At 42.9% G+C, this 26,046-nt stretch overlaps 1 protein-coding gene across 1 annotated transcript in view; it reads right to left on the reverse strand.

The window, feature by feature from the left end:
• Positions 1–17,936: 17,936 nt before the first annotated feature.
• Positions 17,937–26,046, reverse strand: part of DCP1B (decapping mRNA 1B) — a 47,744-nt gene continuing 39,634 nt past the window's right edge. The window contains exons 8-9 of the mRNA XM_088521621.1: positions 20,100–20,351; positions 17,937–18,197 (exon numbers count right to left, since the gene is read on the reverse strand). Of these exons, the coding sequence (XP_088377747.1) occupies positions 18,117–18,197; positions 20,100–20,351 (333 nt within the window). The 3' untranslated portion in view covers positions 17,937–18,116. The remainder of the gene's footprint in view (positions 18,198–20,099; positions 20,352–26,046) is intronic.

Below are 26,046 nucleotides of genomic sequence, written 5' to 3' on the forward strand. Positions count from 1 at the left end.
TCAGCAGCAGAGCCAGGGGCAGCGACGACGCGGGGGCTCCCGGCCCGTGGTGCCGCTGGGCCGCGGTGCCTGCGCGCTGCCGGGGGAGCCCGGCATGGCGCGGGGCCGGGGCCGGGCTGCCGCGGAGCCGGGCCCTCGGCGGGGCCTATGTGCGCGCCGGGCTGGCGTGGCAGGGAGCCGCAGGGCCCGCGCGGGCACCGGAGGCGGTTGCGGCTGGGCGCCCCGCGGGGACGGCAGAGCCCGGCAGGAGCTGCGGCGTCTGCGTAATCCACCGCCAGCCCTCTAATCCCCTTGCAGAGCAGCGCAGCGGCAGATTTAGGGAAGTGGAGTGGGATAAAATCACCCGGGATTACTCTGATTCCTGAAGACGGGTCTCGGCTACTCCACGCCGAGGTCAGGCCACCGAGCCTGCTTTAAAGGGGTAGCATCGCGCCTCCCCAGCCCCGATCCTGCCCCGTGGGTGCTCCCGCATCCTCATCTCTCGCACCCACATGGCCCATCCTCTTCTCCTTGCGGATCCTCCACCAAGGCGCCGCCAACCCGTGTCCTGAGGCCGCTGGGGAAGTAGCCCAAGGAGCGAGCCCGGTGCCCTCTCCAGGATGTGTCGATCCGCTGCTGGAGCGTGGGGCGCCTGGAGGGCTCCCACAGCCCTGCCTCTCGGGACGCCGTGGGTTAACACCACCGTGTCTCAGGTTAGCCTGGGACTGATGGCCCCAGCCATAGGCCCGGTGTGTGAGGCACCATCCAACGCCGGTCCAACCCTTGGATCAAAGAGTCTAGAATGTAAGTAACGTCCAAAGACCTCATATGAGCAACTCGAGAGGAAGGCAGATGGACAGCAAGTGGGAAAAAAATGGCATGGAAAAAGGCCCATGGCAGTTAACTTTAACTGATCACCTACTAATGTGGGCGATTATTTATTAATAGTCAAACCTCTCCGTTCAGGCAACATTCAATTGAGACTGCCATCCCCTAATCGGTGCCAGGAGACCAATGAATCACAGGGGACCGATGGTTGTGTTAGATGAGTAACAGCAAGTAGCGAACAGCGTGCTCTGATGAGGGGCGCTTTTTATAAGCTCATTATCATCAGGAGAAGTATGAATTATGAATAACTATAGATACAGCAGTGGAAAGATTATAAATGACTAGAGCAACCTATTGAGCAGCTCGACTCCATAGCTATGGATTAACCCATCTATTAGAATATCTTGCAAATAATTTTCACACCTTTGTAAACTCCTTATTTAAGATAAAAAGCAATGCCACCATATATCAAGTTAGGGTTCTCATAAGGACATGAAAGAAGAAGTTGACTGTGAGACTGCTGAAGTAAAACTAAACGACCTATCTTAGATATGCTGCTGGGTGCAGTGGTGGTGCCACATGTAACAGAATGGGTAACAGAATGGGTAACAGAAGAAACAGAGAAAATACAGAAAAGGAAAAATCAAACTGTGATACGTGGAATAAAGGTCAAACTATGATGAAGAGGCTGAAAGTCCAGGATGAACAATAAAGTGACTACAGGAATGACTTTCTTCAGAATAGGATGGTTTCTTCATTTATCAAAGTTTTTACTCCAGTTTGAGTATCTTTTTAAAAGTTACAATCTTGTTCAAACAGAAGTAATGGGCCCGGAGGGCAGAAATTTCCAAATGATGTTCTTAAGTCTGTGCTATGCAAAGGATTATGCTGGAAGGCCAAAATAGTTCTTTCTTACCTAAAATCTACAAAAATAATTCCTACACACACAAGCTCACACTCTAGAGACACTGCCTTCAAAGTACTCCATGCCTCCATAGCAAATGGCATAGTTAGCTAATGAAAGCAATAGTCAGAATAGCTTGGGATCTTAGTAATACATTTCTCTCTCAAATAGCTAAAATATATGTTGTCTCTTTCCCTGTAAAGGGGTAAATATAGAACCAAACTGCCCCCAAAGGAATCTGAAGGTGATAACAGCACAGAGAAATGCCTTCCTCCAACAAATCACACCCAAGGGGTGCCCACATGCCGCACGCTGGGCCACACCAGACCTGGTTGCACTTCCCCTGGCTGTGGCCTCCTGCTGCTGGGACTGCGGCCCTCAGGATCAGGTTTACAACAATTCCTTCTCCTCCTTCCTGTCAACCTAGACAAAAGGTGAAGATAGCTTTTAGAAAAGCTATTAAAACTGTCTGTCAAGGTGTCATTTCTCTGTGATTACCAGGATTAAAAGCGAGGGGTAGCATGCAGCACTGGCTAGCTTCCTTGCCTGTGGAAGAGACAGTAAAAATTCACATTTTGAAAAAAGGCAAAATGAGATCTGAAGGGAGGGAAATCAACATTTTAGACAGCATTTTCTTTCCACTTCACAAGGAGCCGTAAGCAAATAGATATTTGGAGTGACTCTTCCAGGATCTTTACGCTAACCCTTCCAATCACTTCAGGCTATTTGCAGCTGGGACCCAGTTTAATCCAAATGGGTTCTGGCAAGAGACCTTGTTTCTGTGTGCCTGGAAAGCTCTGAAACACTGATAGAAATGCAATGAGAAACAGCAACAACTGAACAGGGAAATCCAAATCCCTTTATTTGGCTTTATCTTATTTAATGGATATCATCTAATGGATATAGCTCACTTAACCCCTTAATGATCTGAAATTGCAAGGCAATGGGATTCAAAAATGAAATGAAAATAGTGTAAAGAACCAAGAAATACCAGGTGACTGGAGAGCCTGTAATGGGATTAGTGTGCATCAAGGTACTTCTGCAGGGCTCAGCTACACCAGTTTGTGAGCATTTGGACTGCTGGGAGGAGATAAATCATGGCAGGGTCTAACGAGGAAAAAGAAAATGAATCCCATGTGAAGGAATGAAAACAAATAAATAACTGGGAATGAGAATCTGAGGAGGGCTGCAAGAAATATGGGGTGAGACAACACACCAAATTAGAGCTAAATTTGCAAAATAGTGGGGCTGTAAAATATGCCAGTGCAATTTTGTGCTGCATCCATAGGCACAGGGAAGGTATTGCAGTTCTGTTTGTTTCTGGGTTGACTAGAACCTGTGTTCAGTTTGGATGATCTTGTTATGAGAAGATACTGGCAAATATCAATACCGGCAAAAAAAAAAAAAAAAAAAGAGAGAGAGAATATGATCAGAACATTGGTGTATGAGGAGAGTTTATTAAAGTCACTAAAAATGCTCATTTGTTTAATGCATGAATGTGATGACCCTAACCTGGAAATGCCTGAGCAGTCTAACATGTAGCCTTATAGCAGGATAAATATAAGAAGAATGAGAAAAAATGCAGAAACGCTGCAGAAAGGGAAACTCTAACACTGAGCGTCAGGAAAAAGAAAAGAGTAGATAGCTTTGCTGGACATGACACAGCCTCTTAAGGCAACCTCTCCTCACGCAGTGCTGTTGAGTAAGGCACATTTTGTAGCAAGCCAATCTCCCTTTGCTAGGAAGTCAGCTGGAACCGAGGATATGGCTGTGGCCTTGAACATGACAAACAGAGTCACATGCAGCTTCGTGGAGATGATGAGCAGATGGGACAGTGTCTCTGACTGCTTGGGTATCAAGCCCATGCGCTCTCTGTTGCCAGGAGGTTTTTCTGGCTAAAGTTGGTCACCAGAAGGCACTTCTTCCCGTGCTTCTGATTTCCCGGCTGGCCCGTACAGAGAGGCACCCTCCCATCTTCTGCATTTTCTGGAGCAGTGTCTGGGGGCCCACATGGACTGAGCATCAGGATCCTTTTCCACTGTCGATACCAGGCCTGGGGAAGAGGATGTGGGAGATCACAAGTATTGATTTGTTTTTCATCCTGGAGTCAATGGGATCTTACTGGGTGCCTGCCACTACCTCCTACCTCAAAGCAAGTCTTTGTTCCATCATGGTCCTGAACTGAAAACAGCTGGAACATAATTGCTTAATAAGAACTGTTTGCTTTGAATCTCAGTAATTTAAAACACTCAGTTTCTATGATCCTAGAAAGACTGTGTTTTTCCTTAAAGGAATGATGGGGATAAACTATGTGGTCTTGTTCACAGCAGATGTATTTAGCTACGAACATAAACTTATGTCTCTCATTATCTCATGACAGGCCTCCTCAGATACGTATCTGGGAATAAAAGATTCTTTCTACCCAGATCAAACATCCTCGTGGAGAAATGCCCTCACAAATGGTGTTTGTTTAGGAGATATAAGTACAACGTCTCTGGTCTGCCTAGGCAGGTTTAAGAGAGGCTTGAGGGGGTTGGAAAGCAGTCATTTAGTGCTTTGCCAATACTAGAAAACTTGATATCCCTGTCCCAGCATCTGCCAGGAGGAGGGAGCCCTTGCCAGAGGCAGTGATGGAAAAGCACTTTTATTGGTGGTTTTACTGGCTGGTCATGCAAATCTCCTCTGATAAGGTTTCACTGCTGTGAAGGTTTAGCGCTTGCAAGCCCAGCTCGCAGGAGGTGCGGGTTTAAGCGGTGCGTGGCGCAGCGGGCGGCAGCCTCTCCTCGGCGTGAGCGGCGATGCTGCGGGCGGACCCTGCGCACGGAGCGGGGAAGCGGCCGCACAGCTGCATGTGGCCCTTCCTCCTGGTCTGCTCTCCTGCAGGCCTGGGCAGCGACGCCAGGACGTGATACTCTCTGCTCTAGCAATGGGCTGGCTGCATGACTGGCAGCGTGCTGGGATCGGGGAATTTCAGGTCCTCCTGCTGCCATCAGGGGCCAGATGATTTGCAAGACACAGTGCCACGGGTGAGCACCATCATGACAAGTGTCCCTTTCTCGCCTATCATTGTGGGAAGATGACACTCCCTCACTCCCACGAGTGTTTGGGGTTAAATTAGCTATTTTTAATACCACCTGGCCGCTCAATACAGTCTGAGAGGGTTCCTCTGCATCAGAGACCGGGATGACGAGCGATGGCACTCACAAGGAGACCCCGATATGGCTCCGCAGAGCAGGACTGCAGGAATGCAGCTGCATGCTGCAGCCTCACGGAGATCTCCTGGGAGCAGTACCCTTGCATAACACACGTTTAACATATACGTACACGCATAATGTATAACATACAGGGTGCCACAGGCTGACTCGGAGCAGAGACTTGTCGGGCACGTGTTGCACCGCTGATGCTCTCTGGCTCACGAGGCTTCGGAAGCAGCAGGTAGTGTGTGAGTGTCTGGCCCCAGATCATCATCAGATGTCAGTGGGGATGGCTCTGGGCAAAAGTCTCCTTTCAGACCCTACTGTCCAGCATCCACCCAGGTGCTCTGTAGGCATCTGCCCCTGGCCCCAGTCACCTGCAAGCAGCGTGATTTCCCTGCTGTTTATAGAAGCGGCAACGCAGGCATCCTACTAATTAATGCCTTTGCCTGGTTACTTTGCTTTTTTCCTTCCCTCCCCCAACTCCATGCTAAATTTAGACTTGGTTAAATACTCTGAGATGAAACAGGCTTTTTTTTTCTTCCTAGCAGCATTTTAAACCCTCGGCATCCATCATGTTCAGAGCAGCGGGAAACTGAGAGCGCAGAGAGATGCACACCAAGAGAGGAGAGCAAAATGCAGAAAAACCACGGAGCAGTGAAGCATCTCCCTCTATGGGAAGGGGAGGGAAGGGGACAGGAGGAGATACTCAGTTTGGGGAGGACTGTGAGCAAACAGCAGCTTTCCTGGGCTCTGTCACATAGATAATACCCAGGCAGAAAATCAACTTTATCCTTATCTCTCTACTACTGAAGGGTTAAACTTAATCTTTTCCATTCCAAGTCCACATGACCTGAAGGAATTTGATTAGGAGGAAGGGAAACCCCATTTTAAAAGGGATTAAAATCTTCTGTGCTAAAGTGCCTGCACTAGAACAGCTTTTTCGAGGGAGGAAGCTTTGCTTCCTGGGGAACCCCGGGAATTGCAGCGCATCAAGTGACTAAATAAATTATGTCACTTGTTCTGCTAATCCGTGCAGCCACAAAGACACTTGACTCAGTGCACATGTAGCAACATTGTCTGTGCTGCCAAATCCTTTGCATTAAATGTGCAACGCAATGACCCTGCTCAGAGGACATGCTACAGATACCTCCTCCTCCTTCAAGTGCCAACAAGGATTCAGGTTTTTTCCAGGTTATGAGGACAGACGTTTTCGGACCAAATTAGGGCTGCTCCAGCCTTGCTGGGCTAGAAGGAAGCAGGGCCCTGTGTGTGCCCACATCAGCGGGCACACATGGGGGACGCAGAGCTGAGTTACTTGTCTTTGTGGTCCAGGGTTACTGGCTCACCTATTTGCTGGAATCCTTATGGGAATCCCCAAGGTCATAGCTGTAGAGCGCATTGGAAATACAGGGTGCTCTGCAATTCCCTGTGTTGCTGTCCAGGGAGACAGCAGAGCCCAGGGCAGGCGACAGGGCCCTGGACACGCAGGTGATGTAGAGAGGCCCGGCAGGGGAGCAGCTGTCCTTTTCATCCTTTTACAGGTTCTCTCTTAATTTTACACTTTGCTGATGATGCTGAGTGTCCAGGCAAGAGTTATTGTAGAAATGTATATCAGCATTGCTGGGATCTTTGGAATATTTAGAACGCAATTAAAAATCTTAAAAGCTTTTCTTCTTCCTTTTTTTTTTTTCCCTCCATCCATCTGATTTCCCAGAAAGAAGCAGCTTTGCCAAAATTCTGGGTCACAAATTATAACATTTCATGCTTTTCCCCTTTGAAAACAGGACTATTCTTTTCACACAAAGATCAGAGATGATCGGTTTCAAGATGATTAAAGATAAAAGCTGGGCTTTACATACATTTGCCACACAGCAATGTAGGTGTAGATAAAACAGTCCATTCTTTCATGAATATTAATGAAAACATGTTTGTGATTTTAGGCAACCAGCAATTGTTATTAAAAATACCCTGATGAAAAAAGAGAGCCTGGAGGAAGATTCCTCAAGGCTTCCTGCATCAGATCAGCACCATTTTAAACCACGCTGCACTTGGCTCCTGAACTAACCCCCAGTGAGTGAAAGGTATTTCCCTGACCTGTGGCTGTTCAGCTGACGGGCTGGGAACGCTCTGCACCTCCGGGCGAGGGAGGCACCGGAGCAAGGCAGGGCCAGCAGCGTCTCCTGTAACCTCTGCTTACAGTCCAAGTCACTTCCCGCCATCCTAAATTGCCTCCACATCCGTAATTAGCTCAGTCACCTGCCAACTTCCATAGCGCGCACGCACTCTCCCTTCCTCCAGCATCTGACAGCGGCGCTCTCAGAGAGGAGCTTTCAAAGAGATTTTTCCCTCCACTCCAGAGGTTTTAATGCTGTGAGTCTGCCCTGAAAGGATGAAGATACAAATCACGTTGTGTATAAGAAACCATGAAGCGCCTCATTTGATTTCCTTCAAAGAATATAAATTAGCTGAGGAAGCAAACCCTGTGCGAGAAGTTTTGTAACCCCTATTGGCCCCGGGCAGCTGAGCTGGAGTCCCTCGTTCTGGCGCTTGTCTCGTCGTGTCGGCGGGCATCTCTCCCCACACGGGTGCTGGCGCGTGAGGACGTCAGCGCGAGGGGAAGGAGCGAGCCGCGAGGATTCGGCCTGCTCCGCGCCGCTGCGTCACGAGAGCACGGGCTCGCCCGCGGTGCAGGCCGCACACCCCTGCAACACGCAGCGCCCGGCAGCCCCGCGCGCTCTGCGCCCTCCCGCTGCTGTCCGTGCCGGGGGCGCGTGTGAGAGCGGGGAGACAGACAGCGGCCACCTGGCAAAACGCTTCCGTGGATTACGGATAGAGGTGCCTACGACACGGTTGAAGTAAACCTGGGAAATGCATTTGATTTCCCTTACAAAAACTGGAATGCAGTTTTACCAGAATGATAAATAAACATATACATGTATACAAATGTAAAAAAAAAAAAAGAAAACTCTTCTTATTCCTAGTCATGATCTCTGTCTAACACCATCTACCCTTTGCTAAGGAAGCACAGTGCAGCTGCCTGCCTCCTGGTTAGCACAGCACCAGGGCTGAAGTTAGCATCCTTCTGAGCCAGAGGCGCTTAAAGTTTCAGGCAGAAGCCAAGCAGTTGTGCCCGGAGGGAGGGACTCCTGCGCATGAAATCTGATGTGCATTAAGCAGGCAGGCCGGCACTGAAATCTCATTAGCGGTGGGTATTCGCTGTAGCTCTGACCTTCGCCTAATTCATTCATTGATGCTGGAGTTAATTGGTGTTTTCGGTTTGGAGGGATTCTCTTTCCTAGCTGCAGTTTAAAGCTGGAGCTAGTCTGCTCTCCAGGTCTCTAAATCCACTGGAAAGAAAAAGCATTACCTGTCTTTCCTTGTACTCTAACGCACAGTATTACATTTGGACAGCCACTAAGCTACTTTATGTCTGCATGAGGCCCAAAATGTCACAGCAGGCGGTGGTGAAATACCTGCGATGCTGCAGCTTGCTCGCTAGTAATTTCGATGGAGGGCAGTTAAAAAGCTACTGCGCTGCAACGTCTTCACCCATTTTCAAAGCATGACATTGCAAGAAATGAAGACCCCGTCTAAGAGATCATGATGGCTGGAGCCAGCAAAGCTGCTCAGGCACCACCAGCCCCAGGAGTGCTGGCGAGGTGCTGGTTTGAAGGGGCAGCCCACACGCTGCCTCTCACTGCGTACAGGCCAGCATTTATATTTGCTGCACCCAACTGGGGGGTCTGCTAAAGGGAAATCTGCAGCTAACTGCAGCAGCCCGGCTTTATGGTGCAGCCTCTTGGGACATCTCGGCTGTCCCCTTGCAGCTCTAGGTATAGGGCCATCTCCGCCAAAACATTTCAGCAGCTCTCATGCTTCAATCATTTTTCCTTACAACACTTGTGCCTCCACCCTGCCAACTGAGACCACTTATGAGGTGAATTCCTGAGTGTGGGCTGTGGCTCTGGAAATACAGAGTCAGTAGACGAGGCCTGAGGCCTAGCATTCCTCATTACACTCTGGGGATGTAGAGCAGTGTCCAGCAGTATGCAATTCCTTTCCCGGGGCACCCCCAAACCCTGCTGCCTTTATTGTCAACTCCTAGATCGCCTGTCAGCATTTTCCTCTCTTTAAGGTGCCATAAACTCTCACTTGTCTCCTAGAGTTTTTCTAGGGCTCTGCTGATTCTTTTCTCTCTGCTGATCTCTGGCTTCACCTCTACTAACAGCTTCTTTCTCCTCGTCTACATGTTTAAGGTGGACACAGAAAATGCAAAGTCGTTCACTTCCAAAGCTTTCCCTCCAAGGAAGGTCTCCAGCAGCAAATGGCAGCAAATGTCCTTTCTGACATGAACATGTTGAAGGTGACCAGAAAAAGGGTTGCTCACTGCTTTCATGTTTTTCCCAGAGGGATGAATGGAAGCCAGCATGCTTCTGGACACTGTACACTGCTGCTTGTATCTGGGATACAATAGAAAGGCGATCTAATGCACCTAGCATTTAATAAGATGGAAATATTAAGTGTATTTTAGGTTAATGTAACTAAAAAGCCCTTGGAATTAATTTCTTCAGATCTCTAGAAAAGCTGACAAGGTAGAATAGGCATGGGGTCCTTATCCTGCATTTCGGCCAAGACAGCATGGATGAGCTGGAGTTAGAATGATACTGCAGCACACGTTAACTAAGCAGAAAACTGTAATTAGCACTAGAAAAATACCAGTTGTGTATAGGCATATTCAGGGCCAATAGGCTGTAGAAACAAATATAGATAGTGTGCCTGAAAATACACCGTGAGTTTGAAGTTTTTATGGCAAAGTTCCCATGTACGAGAGCCAGGAAGACAGGTTTTTTTTTGTGACAGTAGTTTTCAGCATTGCTGAAGAGCCCTTGCTTTACTGGGCAGTGGCATTTCTCCGAAGCATGAAGATCATGGTGGTGAAGGACAGAACCAGGAACAGATCTTGAAGCTCAGTAATGCAGCTCGTTCTGGCGAACTTGCGTTGGCAGGTAAGTGTCTAACGCACAGGGTGTTTTCTGCTTTCCTGTTCCTCTGAAAATGCAGTTTCTGTCCATTTCTATCCTGTTGGAAATGCCAATAGCAATTGCTTACCTCTGGACAGGCCATTGGAAAGCCTTCAGGACCCCCACTGAGCTGCTGCAGTCATTTGGAAGAAAAGCAATTCCAAGGAGGAAATGCAACAGCAGCTTTGTCAGCAGCACATCATGAATTGACTCAGACACTCGGAATGACGAGCAGATGCTAAAGGGACAGGAGGGATAATGGGAAACTTGTACTGACCGGCTTCTGAAGCACGGTCTCTGCAGCATATTTGAAGAAAATACATTTCAGAAAATATATATATATATATATTTATATTTGACCAATACAGGAATTACATACAAAAATACTGTCTTTGTTTAGTTCAGTCCTGCTGGCTTTGTTCCTTCTTCTGTTCTGCAGAAGACATACCGCGCCCTCAAGCGCAGGCTACCTCAGCTGTGCGACCTGCGTGATGCTGCAGAGGAAGGGCAAGGGGAAGGGATTCCTGCTGGGTCATACACCAGCAGCCGGGGGGAGAAACACAACTTGAGAAATCCCTCATTTGTTGGGACTCCGAGTTTGCATGCTATGCCGCTGCTGTTCCTTGCATTTTCCAGGCTTCCCTATCTACTTGGCACACTGATATCTACAAAGCGCTGCTTTTGGGAAGCAGGGCAATCTGGACTGGGAGATGAGTCTGCTTTTCTGGGCAAAAAAAAAAAAAAAAAAGATGGAAAAGGGAGTAAGGCCCCAATGAGCTGTGGCTGAGGAGCACAATCCCCTGCTTTGCCTCTCGACTTCCTTTACAACCCTTCCCTTATGCAACCACTCTTCATGTCCATTTGAAAAGGAGATATTTCCTTCTGTTTGCATTGCAAAGATAGTTTGTATAGAAAAGCATTTTTAGATATTTGAGCAATGCTGAAGACATACAAAATATATGCAACAGAAATACTGTAAAATCATACATGAATCTCATCCCAAATGTTTAATTGGAATATAAAATAACTTCTATTATCATCTCCAAGATTAGATCAGTTTGGGTTAAATACTGAGCAGATTTTTTGAGTCCTTCTGTTCTGTACCAGAAGCCACCCCAGCCATTTATATATTCAGACCTGTCCCCATCAGCGCCAGTGTAATTAAGCATATGGTTTTGGTTTAACAAGAAGAGCCTTCACCTTTACTTTTATTTTACCCTTGAAAACATCTCATTTCATTAGATGTAGCTCCTCTGTGTGGCTCGGTAGCACTTGCAAGGCCTGCTCAGCTTTGAGAGCCAGCTGATGTCTCAGAAGTAAGTCTGTATTTCCTTGATCTTTGGTCTGTGAGCTGGCTTGATGCACTTAACGTTGAAGAACACCTGTCTGCTGGATTTAATGTCCCCCACAGAGTGCTTAGCTCAGTGTCCCTTCTGAACTTTAATGCTCTCTAAGCGCCTCATGATATCTCAGTCAAAGGAGTTAATTGGAAGTTCTTCATCTTTATGTTTCTACTAATTCCATCTTACTTTGCCTTGATGAGTCTTTTGTTTTATGATTTTTCTCCAGGATAACAAAGTTTTTATGTGTGATAGGAGTCATCGTCATCATCTTTGGTGTTGCTCATACTGGCTAGACATTCCTAAACTGTGGCACACATTATTAGTAGGATATGCTCCACTTGGAAGTAGCACATGGTGACCATTTGTGCTTGCTCACATGGATAACATGGGAAAGTATCTGAGCAGCTGCTCTGTGGGAAATGGATTTATAGGAATTGTTTCATTGCTAGGAAAGGGGACATAAACTGCTTAAAACAACAGGTTGAGCCTTTGAATATAGATACAGCGAAAGGCAGATCACATGAGGGTAGGAGGGCAGGCACAAACAGTGGATTCTACCTGTAAACACAACTCCAGAAAAAGTTGGGAATCGCCACCTCTGTTGACAAACACATTAAGTATAGGATCCCTGGGTTAGGTTACAGCTTGGCTGATCTCGTAATTCAAACCCTTGGCCACAGCTACCCACATCCATGGAAGAATCCATGGAACACAGAGCTTTTCCTGATAAGAATCCAAGATGGGATCCTCAGAAAACATATAAATCTTAAATAAATGGGAAAAGCAGGCACTTTTACTAAGTGGTATGTCTGGGGCTACTGCTCTAAGTGGAGAGGAGATTGTTAATGAGTCAGGCTGCCAAGCAGCAGTAAAAATGAAAGAAAACAGAGCTTTTGTTCCCAGCCTGAGTAACCCTACGCCAGGAACGCTGCCAAGAGCCTGTATGTTCCTTCCCTCCATCCTTCTGAATGCTATATTTACAGGCAAGTGCTGAAGAAAAACACAGATGTAGGCAGCTTTTTGAAGTGGCATAATAATATCTAACTCAATTTTAGGATGTTTCCTAAGCAGGTTTCAGGAATCAGGTGGAGAAATACATTGCCCATGGGCCGACCCAAAGCTGCTTGCTGTCAGGGGGAGGCACACCAGCACTGGTCAAGCCAACGTGCAGGGGCTCTGCGCTTGGTACCTGCACCTGCGTTGCAGGAGGTCAGTACCTGGGCAAGGCAAGAGTTAATATTTGCACAGCACCCAATGGCAGCATTAGCACCCCTCTGTGAACACAGCAGCGGCTCTAGGACTTTCCCATCATTTTCTGTAGTTCTCTCATAGCTTGAAAACAGGCTCCTAGCTGCCGGAGAGTCAGCTAAGTTCCGATCCTTCCGATTTCTTGACTTTAGTTTAGTCACCACGCGGCCGGAGGGGTTTTTCTCTTCTTCTGCCTCTGCTGACTGCTGTTGTTAATGCAGACATGTTGTTCTGAATCACAGCTTTGCTTTGCTGTTTTGTAGAATTTACGTCAGAGCACAATAAAAAAGGCTTTTAACTAATACATGTCCAAAATAGTTTCAAAGAAGTTTTTTGTTACACAAGTGACTGAAGTTGCTGCTCCCACAAAATATGTAGTGACTTGCCATTCTGTACACCAGATGTTTGTTCTAAATTCATTCTGTGGGAGTTTTTACAATGATGTCGCCCACTTTTCAAAGGGAAGATACATGGAGATTACTTGCAGCTAGAGGTCTTTCTGTAACAGCTACAAGATAAAGGTGTTCATATACTGGACACTCTTTCTCTAGATATTATTACATAAATTTACCTAGAATTTAGTTTTCCTCTCCCCTTTATCTTTCTGGTGCTTATTTCCTGTTTACCTCAGTAGTATTCTCAGCTAACCAGAAAGAGAAACTGGGCTTGTAATTGTCCTTGCATTTTTCACATCCATGCAGGGCAGACTTGGAGCTGAACATTTTGTTCAGGTTTGATGGTACAGTCTCCAATAAATTGAAAAAGAAAAAAAAAAAGGAAATTAATTCAAACATCTGCTGTTTTGTGAGAAGAAATAGAGACCTGCTCTGATATCAGGCTTGTTTCAGCACAAGGAGGAGGGGGAAGGTGTTTGCAAAGGCTAACTTTAGCGCAGCCTCCCTGATCTCCCAGGCTAAATCAGGTTTGTACCGACTTGCCCTCAAGAGGATCCTGTCTTTCCACTGGCTCTACAGAGAGATTAGGCTCTTGGACAATGATTACCTTCTGTGGAGTTATTTGCAAACACCTTCCTAGATTTTCACATAGAGTCAAAACAGCAGATAACAATAAAATTGCATTTTGCTCTTCTTGTCTTGTCTCAGAGTATTAATGCCAGTGAAAGGGGAAAGACCTTTAGATTACAGTTTCAGAAATGCTTCAAGTCAGTTTAAGGCAGTATTGCAGCCCAGCTTTTCTGCCTTGCTTTCCTCTCCCCAGTTCCCAGGCACTCATTCCCACTCTGTCCCTATGCTGCTATAGGTGCTTGGGCAGATACCCACTAAACGGATGCAGCTTAAAACTAACTGTGGGGTGGCGAGGAGGCTCAACCTGGATAATTCTGAAATGCATTTCCGTGTGTAGCTACCTTAATCAAGACAAACAAACAAACAAAAGAAGTAAAAAAAAAAAAAAAAAGAGAAAAGGAAGGATAGATGGATCGGAGTAGGAATGAGCAGCTAAGAGTGGGTAGCTGGGTCGGGTTGCTGCTTCTGCAGCAGTGCCAGCTTAAAATGTTTATAAAGCTGCAGCCTTTGCTTCTTCAGTGTCTCGCAGAACATATTTCTCCCATGCTCCCAGCTCAGCTGAGCACTACACATCCAGAGGCCACAAGAAGCTTGTTACAGATATCAGTAGCACTGTGGAATAGGCAGGGAGTCTTATGAGTCTCTTAAAAGTCCTCAGTGAGGACTAGCAGTAAAGGTTACTGTAGTTTGACTGTGGATTCATTTTTTAGTACATTATTCATTTCAGTAACTAGAATTTTGCCGTTTTTCAGGAATCCTTCTGGGAAAAGCCGACTTCTCATGTTTTCTACATTAGAGCCTCAAATACTTACTGCAATTTTTTTCTAATCTTGCCTTTTTTCAGCAATGATCTCCAACTTTGCTAAAATATTAAACTGTGCTTTTAATATTCTAAAGGGACAGAGATATCTAGAATACTCACTGCACTTAAAATTGAAATTCAAAGCTCAACATATTCCAAATAGGCTGTCAGAGGAGACCTAACATCCTGCCTATTCAGCTGCATCCTGCTCCTGGAAAATTTTATTTTGCTGTACAGTTTTAATTATCCCCTTTGCAACAGCAACAATGAGGAGTAAATAGAGAAGCAGTAGGCAGCTAATGCATAAAAATCAGATAAAGGATTTGAATTTTCTGAGAAGGGCCCAAGGAAAGGTTTGGATGGCTTCACTGAGATTATGTATTTCCATGATAAACAGAGCTAGAATTAGTCAAAGATCATGCTTTAGTATTTCACCAACTTTCTACTTCTCATCTTCTCACTGCAGTTTTATATATAAACTACAGTTTCATATATATCCTATAAGCAAGTGGACCTAGGACCTATATATCCTATAAGCAAGGAATCCTATAAGCAAGCGGACAGTGCTTGAGTGGGAATATACTGAAAACTAATATGAATTCAATGCTGAGACTGGGACTAATGCATTACATAAAGCAAATTCTTCTAGATCAAAAAAAAAAAAAAAAAGACACAACATTGGGGAACACAACAGCTTGGCAGGTACAGCCCCTGCTCTTCCCCCCAACCTGCCTACTGCAAAAGTGCCTAAAGCAAAGTTAATGTGACCCTTACATACCTCTGTTTTTTCCAGCTTGCTACCCTTTATCCTATTTAAGATTAAAAGAGAAAAAAGGCCTGAAGAGAGAAATAAAATAAATCAGGGCCAAAAAGTACACTAGTTCAGAGGTGATCTATAAATTGTCCTGTACACACACTGCAAAGACATGGATATAGAAAGGGAAATTCCCAGCTGATAAAAAAAGCTATTATGCAAAACACAATATAAAAATGTAGAGATGAAGTTTTCAGCAAGGCATGAGGATCCTCCAGCTTTTTTGTGGCACTGCAAGGCTCAACTTTATTTCAAGAAAAAACCTTTTCCTGGATTAGACACTTCAGTTTGCAACAGAAAAAAGAAGAGGGGCATGTCACAGTTTTACACACCAATGTGTTTGCAAACTGAGACATCAATTCCCAAACATCTCTCAAGAAACAGATCCCACAGTCTGAAATCCAAACCTGGAAAAAAATATTTCTCAATATAATTCTCTGTTTCTCTTCCTCTATTCTGTGTCATAAAATGTACTTTTTTTCTAAGTCTTATTTTACCTTCTTACCTCTGCTGTTCTCTGTAAGTGCAAGCCACTTTAAAAAGGCACTTCCCTCTTTTGCCACATGTCCTTCTTTGCTTCACTCTGCAAAAGACAGTAATTTGCCCCTGGAACAATCCCAGATACTCCTTGTAACCAAATACACAGTGAGGGTAGGGGAAAACCAACGTCGTCAGTGTTACTTGGTGTAGATGTAACCAGAATAGATGGCAGAGAACAGAAGCTGTTTGCTTTACCCTTCCCATTTGCAGAGAGGCTCCAGTTTGTCAGGCATAGTGCAAAGACCATGGTTGCTATACACACAAGGAGTTAATAGCTGTTATTAAAGAACTTGCATTTAACTTTTTTAAAAGCTATGGTAACCTGCAAAGCAATAAATAAAGGCGTTTTAAAATTTCTATATCAATTTTGCATTTTTTTAAATAAGAAATGTTTCTCTCATGACTGGGAAGCCTATCCCAGCCTGAGATGCTTCAGAAATGAGTTGGATCTTTTTTTTTCCCTCCTCCTCCTCCACAAATTACAAAAATTCTACCTGTCAAATTAAGTCTTGACTATGTGTCCCATCATCTTTAAATTATCCTCTCAAATAATGCAGAATCCAAGATACCTATTATATGACTATCTCATATAAATGCTTTTCTGTAGATTCCAATTTCTTTCACACCTGCTCATTTTGGAAGTAATTCAAATTAACTGAGTAGGATCACGTGACTTTATATTGGCCATAGGGTTAGAATTAAGACTTGCTATCTTTAAAATGTACCTTTCATGATATCTGTGCAACACGTGCTCCAGGTGACCCTGCGTGTGCAGGTCGGTTGGACTAGATGATCTCTAGAGGTCCCTTCCAACCTTAATGATTCTATGATTCTATGTTCTTTTTATGAAATCTGCAAGTATCATAAACAGATTGGTAACAAAACAGAGCTGGAGTAGCCTTTGTTTACTCTGAGCTAGTCTGTGTAGGAAAAGCCCACCAGTTGTCTGAGCCCGAGTCCCATGCTGCTATTTACCCATGCATTAATAAAGTAGGTCTTGCGTTTATTTGTTTTAAACTAAACTCTTTCCCAATAAATCTAAGTAGAAAGCCCAAACCAAACCCTCCAAATCACTCTTATACCAGAGTAAGGACAGGGGGAGAGGGCAATGGTATAAATAGCTCCAACTATGCTCACTGAAACCTGCATCCTACTTCACCCTGAAGAACCTTTCCTTCACAGAAGAGGCTAGAGAATTGTGCCCACAGCGTTACTCAGAGCAAAGCAGAGTGTACATTCATTTGCGCATTACAGATGAGGCTCTCTGTACCATGCAAGGAATGTCTCCCCAGCAACTGGGACTGGGTTCCTAACTCGCACTTCAGCACCAGATGCTAATAAAAATATAATTTCTTTCAGCAATTTAAATAATAATTGATTTAAAACCTTATTAATGTGTTTTCTGCCAAGTGTAAAAACATGTTAAAACAAGAGCTAATACAAGCAACCCAACAATTCTTAATACATAGTCTGTGGTATGATAAGATGAAATCACTACAGAGTAGAGATAAGTCCATTTTATTTTCTTTTGTAGAAATGGATCAATGAAATCATTGTGCTCCACGAACACACTGAAAAAAGTAGGACTTTTACACCAGGTAGCCTCCCTCTTAACAAAGCTGTACATGGCTTATAGTAATGCAGATTTGATCTTGAAGAATAGAAACATGAATCCAGTGCCACCTGAAGCTATGCTGATAGCAACAATCACAAAGAACCCCCTCCCACCCCAATCCACCAAAGGCCTTCCAGCGTCCCATTTCTACAACTAGCTAAAAATATTGCTGTTAAGATAGAAAAAGATTTTTCTACAAAATTTGGGGTAAAGTCATGGCATTTTTTCTAAATAGTTTCTAAATTGTTTTGCAGACAACTAAACAGGGTGATGGAAGTTCCTACTTACGACTTTCGGTTTCAAAATTTTGCCAATATTTTCACAGGGCTGAAAATAGTCCAACATTGCCACCATGCGTTCAGAAATGAGTACTGTTCGTTTTGAAAGTTGCTTATGGCATCTCTCTCAGCGAAAATCCATGTAAAATACCTAGTCGATGAATAACCACAGCATAATTTAAAGGAGGAAACCGAACTTTGAGAACAGAGCCCTTATGCAGGAGAAACAACCCTAAGCATGGGCTCATAAAAGAAAAATAATTTAAGATATTTTGTGATTAAGTCTTCAGTATCGTGACACTCCCCTCCCTGAAGGCACAATCCGATTCCACCCACCTTTCTCAGTACATCATATACTTCCCAAGAAGCAAAATCTACATGTATGCAAAGTGCCTAAAGACCATCCATTTCGGTTTAATTTTTTTGTAAGACAGAAGTTTTTAAAACATAACATTACTTGAAAAATTTGAATCTTTTCCCTGCATTCAGGAAGTCATTGGAATTTAATTTAAAAATCATCTTTCACATAGGCTTTTTCATTGCCGCCTTTCTCACGCTGAAGAGATATGCTTCATAAATTATATTTAAGAAGTTGTCATCATTCTGAAAAACAAAACAGATCATGGTTACTGCAAGATAGAGGTTCTTTATTAAAGCGATTACAAGCTCTCTCCATTTCATGCAACAAATACTTTTCAACCTTTTTCTATATAAAAAAGCCAGGTGTATGAAGGCTTGTTTCCATCACCAAAAACAATACATTACTTTCAAGACTTGCCAGCAGCCCTGCAAGAATTTTGGTATATGAAATTATCAATTATTACTGTGGCAAACTGGACTCTATCTCTGTAAGAAGTAAAGAATATATAATGAAAGCAGATTTTCTAGACTCATGGTGGATTTAACTGGTGGATAAACTACTCTTAGGATACTGCAGTGACAATACATCCTTTTATTTTCTTCCTTTTGCTCTCAGTTAACCTGGGGTTTTCTTAGTTTCCTCTATTACTTCAATAGTAATGCCAAGGTTGTCTGAAGGAACATTGATAAACTCTGGTATTTGATCCTATTCTAAATCCTACCTGGGCAAATCCTTGCATCTTGTTTAGCTCTTTTAGACTTAATGCTCCTAACTGATGCTGCTCCTTTTGCTCTGATGCTTGTTTAACTTTTTCCTTCTGAAGATCATTTTGCAAGAACTGGTCAAATTAAGAATGAATGTCATAAGTAGCTCACATGAATACATGAAGATAATTAAAATCAGGATGTTCCTTGAGGAAAACCAGGACCATCTGAGATTGCAGTTACAAATCAAAAAATAAGAGGTGAGAAATTGTCAGTCAGTATCACAGTATTAAACAGCAAACAATTTCCAGGAAACTTGCTTAACCCTTACTATCACCAGGAATAGCAGGGTCAAATGCACACTTTGCGAGTACAGTTTCTCAGGTTAAAATCCTATTTATTTCCCTTGTCTAGTTTTTTTTTTTTAACTTAATATATGGCTTTCCTACTATCCACATACATTCCAAGATATTCCAAGTATATAAAGACAGGACAATGTGGTATTTTTCTTTTTTTAATCCCATACTAAAAATACAGCAAAAAAAATGAGAAAAGTCTCCCACTTGTTAAAGATACTATTATCTTTCTGGGTCTATAAGTTAAATTGAATTTTAAATGAGTCACTTCAACATTCCAGTAATAACTTTTATTTTTATTCCAAAGTCATACAGGTTCATAGTTCTGGCCTACAAACTGGAATCCTAAACCTGTCTCTAATTCCTTTTGCTTATACTGAGTTCTTCAGGTCTACAACCTCAATATTTATTCTTCTAGGCAGTAATCACATGAGAAGTTAAAGAAAAAATACTCATAATCAGTCATACCATCCCACATCAGTAAACAGTTGCCTCTTATATAACACTACTAATGCTCTGTCACATTTAAATCTGAGTAACTGTATCAAAAAGAATTTTAGCACTCAAACCAGAGAACTGCATAGAATGGACTGAAATAATATATTTTTAGATTACCTAACCCATATTTTAATTTTCCTCAGGCTCGTCCTGTGATTTTGATTTCCCATCTGGATTCCTTTTACTGTTAACACGCATCTCTGAAAATACTTGGCAGCTAGGATAATCACCCGTTATTTAGCCTTAGCTAAAGATATAATAAATATCTCTCTGGCTTACAGGCCAACCTTTTGAAGCCTTCGACCATCTTTGCTCTTTTCCTTCAAATTTGTTAGCTTTCCTGAACACCGAACTACATCCATTAATCAAAATGCATTTAAGCCAGCGGTTTGCAGAGAGAGGCTGTCACCTTCCTGCTCCATGACCTACTGCGCCCTGAACATACAGCCGTAAGTAGCACAACTGCAAATGTGTTTTAATTATTCATATAGGCTCTAGGCAGATGGATGCAATTAGGTGCGTGGGCGTTTAAACCAGAGCAGGAACGCGGGCGCTAAGCAAAGCAGGAGCAGCGTGGCCACTCTACCTGAATGAGGTGCAGAAGTGTTTCCTGCAGCTGCATCTTGGTGACGGGGCCGGCGGTGCGCGCGGGCGGCTCCGCAGCCGGCAGCGGCAGGAGGAGGCCGGCAGGGCCGGCCGCAGGCTCCGGGGCTGCCGCCGCCGCCAACCGCCCGCCCTCGCCGGCCTTGGGTGCAGCGGGCGCGCTCTGCGCGAACACCATCGGGGACATCAGCAAGGTGGGCGTCACGGTGGCGGGAATGCGCTGAGGTGAGATCACCTGGCCACGTGGAAACACAGCCGGCAGTTAAGGGCCTATCTGGTTATTTATGTGCGAATAAAGACGATGGGAACGGCAAACTGCAGGAGCGGTAAGAGGTGCACAAGCGGCTGCCGCTCCCGCTCAGGACCACTTGTATGTTCCATCTCCAAACTAAAAGGGCTTCCATCCAACAGGAGAATGCAGAAATATATTCAAATGTGATTAAGTCTAGTTGATAGGCAAATAGTCTGAGTGCCAGAACATGTTATTACAGAAATTATACTCTTAATAGCAACGCTATGGAAATACAACACTGAAATTTTCTACACAGATACTCCAAAGTCCCATCTTTGATAATACATATAAATGCAATTATTGAAGATTTACACCTTATACCTAATATTAAGAAGTATTTTCTGGTAATAACTTCCAAACTACTTAAAATAACCTAATTTAAAATTTTTAAGGCTTATACAATTTTTACTCTTATATCTTCATTTTACCCAAGGCAGAATGTAAGGGAAAAAGAGATTGCATGACTTATCCAAAGAGCCACAGTGAGCTGGTGGCACAAGCAGAACTCACCCATAGTTGCCTAGCTCGCATTTAGTTCACAAAATCAAAAAAGGCCCTCAAAAAAAAAAAAAGGGAGAAAACAGATGTTTCTGCAGTTCTGTGAATTTCCTCTGTATTATAGCCATATCCACCTGAAAACAGATTATGCGTCAAAGAGGTTTTAAATTTTGTGATATATTTTGGATCTCTGAAACACGCAGGACCAGCAATACTAGGAGATACAAGCCATCATGGAAAGTTTATCCACTAAGTTTTTAGAAATTAGAATATTCTCCAGATAACTCTATTAATAAACCTTAACCAGCTATCTCCTCACTATTCAAGTAACCAATCTTTTCCTTAAAGAATAAAACATAAAAAGAATCAGCATGAGCACACCAGCTCTACTGTTTGAGACTGGAACATGACTTATTGCTACTGTGCAAAGGATACCAAACAATTTCATTTTATCTGACTTTTGGGTTACATTTAAATCTTGAAGTGAAATTAAGTAAAATTAGAAAAGGAAATAGGGTTTATCCTATTTTCTTTCTTCTGAGGGTTATCTCCTTGCTATGCAAAACAATGCAATTTATTAAAGAAAATTTGTACTTCTGCAGCTTGTTTTATCCTTACTTGCAATTGTTTTGCTCAAGATATTTCTGAGTTAGGTATAGTACCACATGAAAAGGTGCTATAACCTTGATCCTTTTATATAAAGGATCCTTTTATATACAGGATCAAGGAGGATCAAGATCTTGTGCTGGTTTATACTAAGTTTACGAAAGCAGAACGTGGAATTACAATACCATATATAGTTTATGCAAAAATCTCCCAATAATAACACTTTTTACATAAATACTGCTTTTTCACTCTCTCAAAGATAGAGTATTACTTGAAAATGACTACCTACCTACAGCACATGACATACAATCCATAACAGAAATGAAGTCTGTGTTACAATGCTCCTGAATGAGCTAAGGTATTTTTAATTCACTTTAGGTTTCCTTCAAGCAGTAGATATGTACGTACACCTGCACTTGATAAAAAAAAAATGGTTCTTTTTAGAAAAGAACCAATGTACATCCAAAGTGCTATAGCTCTGTGGAGTGAGACATTGAAACGCTGCACGGATGTATTCTTCCAAATCTGCCTGAGGAAGATCTACTACCTCCAGGCACTCATCACAGCACTTCTGTTCTACTCAACCATGCAGGTCAAGTGACTTGGCCAATTTTACTTGTGGTGAATTAAAGGCAAGCTAGCTTAAAACAGCTGATTTTTCCTAAAATGATTTAATTAATGCTAATACAGACTGCTCGGCAAGGGTAGGAAGCTCCATGAAAGTTCCCACCCTTGAACAGCGCTGAGAAACTGTCCCAGCCGCCCAGCTGACTCGGAGAAAGCGCACACCAAGGACCTAAATGACACATCCTTAGAAATCAAAAGACATCTTCCTCTAGTCTGGCAGAAACAAAACCTGAGATAAACTATGCTTTTAATAATACATAATTACAACTGTCAAGCAGATACACATGTTGCGGTTTAGCAGATATCTCAAAAATTATCTGTTTTTCATGGATGGAGCAGCTGTTTGCTGGGATTTGCCAAGCGTATGGAAGCTAAACGTAGTAAGCAGTACTGCCATCTACTGCTGACACTCCTAATATCTGCAAGGTACCACTGCACACCCAGTTGTCTCAAAGCAGTCTTTACATGTACCATTTTTCGGCACACAGTATTTGCTTCTGTGTGAAAGCTTCCAAATGTATTTTTTGTTAACACTTCTGCTCACAGCTTCTGCCATTTTGAAAAAAAATTACATAAACAGAAATGATTCTTTTCAAAATGTAAGAGGGAATTTTCAGTTAAGATTTAGTTTAGCTAAACTGAAACCAGTGTAATGAGAATCCCATCAGAAAATCTGGGAGCTGATCTTGGCGCTACTACTGCAATTCCTCTGGGACCGTTTTGCTGAAAATGCTCAGGAGTGGCATGTAGCCCTTGGGCTATTCTTTCAGCTTTGAGTAATTTCTCACAAGGACACAATACCCCTTCCCAAATGCTCCTCAACAACAACTTTCTCATGGAATCTCTCTTGAGTTTCTTGATTCTCCAGTCTCCCCTGAATCATCTTCAGCGTTCTCAAGATAACATTTCAACCTCTGAATCACTAATAAGAGAGTAGCACATTTGCATCAGTTGTACAGCAATGAAATACGAACAATGACAAACGTGTAGCATGTCATATTCCTTCTCTGTAGGAAGATCTCGCTAAGATATCTCCTTTTTGCCATTCTGCATTACTGGTGGCAATGAGATGACATGATAGCTGCGAAATCCACATCATGCTATGAACCAAGAAATGCCCTGGCTCTCCTGTAATGCCAGGTGGCGATCACCGTTGCTCCCTAAATGTGTGTGATTCCATATGCACCACCAGCTTCTCTAGAATATCGGCAGGCAGAGTGGATGCTGTGGGCCTCCAGCTGTTTTTAGTGAGCATTTTTTAAAACTAAGAACATTTAAGCTATGAATGGTTTGGGAACTATAAAAGACAGTTGTTGGCTACAACGCTGGTGCTAACATTGCTTCATCTTTCTAAGTTTAATTTAGAAAAATCTAACTAATGTTTAACAGCAGAATCTTATATAATTTTCCATGACAGGTTTAACTTACTAGTTGCCTTACTGCTGTGCATCTTTACAATCTCATGCTGAAACTGCAGTCAAGATAATCTATAGGTAATGGTGTGACTCTTCCACCAAATATACTGTGTACCGCACACGGATTCAGGAGAAACAGCATATGATGTGTAAAATATATTGCTCTTAGAAAACAGACAGTCTGCAAAATAAGTGGCCTTCTAAAACAGAAGAGAGAAATTTGTGTCAAGGTTATTGTAAGTACTTTTAAAACTGTAACGCTGATTAACAGAAACACTTAAGCACACGTGTTATCTATAATCAGGACAACTCATGTCTAATTCTAAGCCTATGTTTTGAAGTCTAATGCAGATTAATACGTTTTTATTGCAGCTTTAGCACATGTTGCTCATTGTCCACATAAGGATCACTTCTCAGAATAGGGCTGGCATCAGACTGAATGCTTCCGAGTATTATTCTTTAGCTTTTGCTGAAATTTTATTTTGGTGACTGGTTTCTTCCTTTCCACGTGGGAGATCACAGCTCTTATACCATATGGAGATGCAGCAGAAGCCAATTTAAATTTGGGCTTGTAATGTGTCAGTTGTGGAAAAGACTATTGCTTCTATTTTCTTAGTATTACTGATGGATCTGGGGTGTTCCTTTAAAATGATTTTTTCCAACATCATGTGACACTGTCCAGGTACATTTCTATGTCTGTGAGACTTTTTAGAATTTGCCTTTCCTGCACACTAATTTATAGTAAAAGATGCAATACCGGATAAATAATTAGAGAGAACAAAGCTTTTGCAGCATTTGTTGTCAGGCTCTGCTTCAATCAATTTTGCATAAGCATGTGCAGACACACTTGTGCCAATTCAATTTCACTCAAGATGTCTGTCTGCAGGCAGGACAACACTTAAACCTGTGGTCTATAGCAAGGATGTGATTTTAAATAGAAATATTTAATTTGGCTAATTCATGGCATTCTATAAAAGAAAGCTAATTCCTTCATTTTTTGGCTTTTTTTTTTTTTTTTGACAGTCTTCTGTGTGCAAACGTGGCCTTCCTCACCGCAAAGCTTTAGGTGTCCTGAGCTATAATTAGTCACACTTCGATCATTTTTCTATAATGCCTTATAAACAATTCTCGATATGTTAAAGGAACTGCATCTAATACTGTTTTGGTAACAGCTGCGATTGTATCAGTCAGCAAAGCTACTCATCTCTACCATGATGAGTCTTCTTGGTCTGGTCTCAGCTATGTAAAGTAAGATCAAGACTCTCCTTACCTGACCCTTTTTTTCCCTTTCCTTCTTTTTATATTTTTGAGGCAAACTTGCAGCAATACCCTAGTGAATGAGACTTCCTGCAGTGAGCATTTTTCTCTTCTCAAGCCATTGTTCTATTTGTACCTTTGCAATAAAATAACTGGAATTGTGACACCCTTTCCATATTCCATTCTCTTTCTACTTTGCAGCTAATGTCAGCATCACTTTCTTTTACAAATATACACAAAAAAGTGTTATCAGCATCTATACCAATTCTTTCATTTGGAAATACCTCAATATTTTTAGCCACATTTTATTACTGTGCTCTGGCTTATAACATAGAGGTTAGCACTTGCCTCATTTCCCTTTTACCTTCTAAGTAGGCATGGCTCATGTCTCCATGCTATCAGTACATTTCCTGGTGAACCAGACAACTTCTTTCATTTATAACAATCTCCAGAAGTAACAAAAGTAAATTATTGTGACTCTGGATCCTCTTTTTATTCATTAGTACTCCACTGAGAAGCCAGATACCCATCTGTAAGCAACTGCTCCTGAAAAATTTGATGGACTAATCCACCAAAAACCTTTTCACAAAGGTTCAAAGCTGTGCTGCTTTGATTCATGAATAAAAATTAAGATGGCTATTTGCTATAATGTAATCATCATCTTCTGATCACTCTTACAGAATTAGAAATCTTAACCTATCAGTGCTAGTGAAAGATGTGGCTGTTAGTTGTTAAGTGGCCATTTCAATTTCTTAGATCAACATTCTACAATAAGGAGGATTTCTGCAACAAGCTGAAGCAGTTTGTAGTTTTTTATTCAGCTCGTGCATAAACTGAAATGAATTAAAGTAGCTTTTGAACTTTACACTAAAAGGTGAATGCTTATTGACTCGGGCAAGTAACTTGGAGTCACCAGTACAATGCAGGCCTTGGGGATAGCCTGGCCACAACAAAGAAGTTAAAAGGGGCTTAGATGCTCATCCCTAAACAGGACATTGGAAGACAATCAAGTGTAGCACCTCCTATGGAAAGACAGTGGGCCTGGGGGAGGCATTTAGGCATTTTGTAATTGCACACAAGGCTCATTATTGATGTGCAAGAGATTCACCCTTCACTATTTACAATACCACAGCTTGGCAAAAGAGAAATTACTTGATGTCACTATAAAATTGTGAATGAATGGAGCATGTAAGATAACACAGGAAGATACTGGTCAAAAAGATCGGGGACTATTC

The sequence above is a fragment of the Tinamus guttatus genome, unplaced genomic scaffold, assembly GCF_059628265.1.
Source record: "Tinamus guttatus ecotype Peru unplaced genomic scaffold, ASM5962826v1 Tinamus_guttatus_pri_ptg000125l, whole genome shotgun sequence".
NCBI classification, from domain to species: domain Eukaryota; kingdom Metazoa; phylum Chordata; class Aves; order Tinamiformes; family Tinamidae; genus Tinamus; species Tinamus guttatus.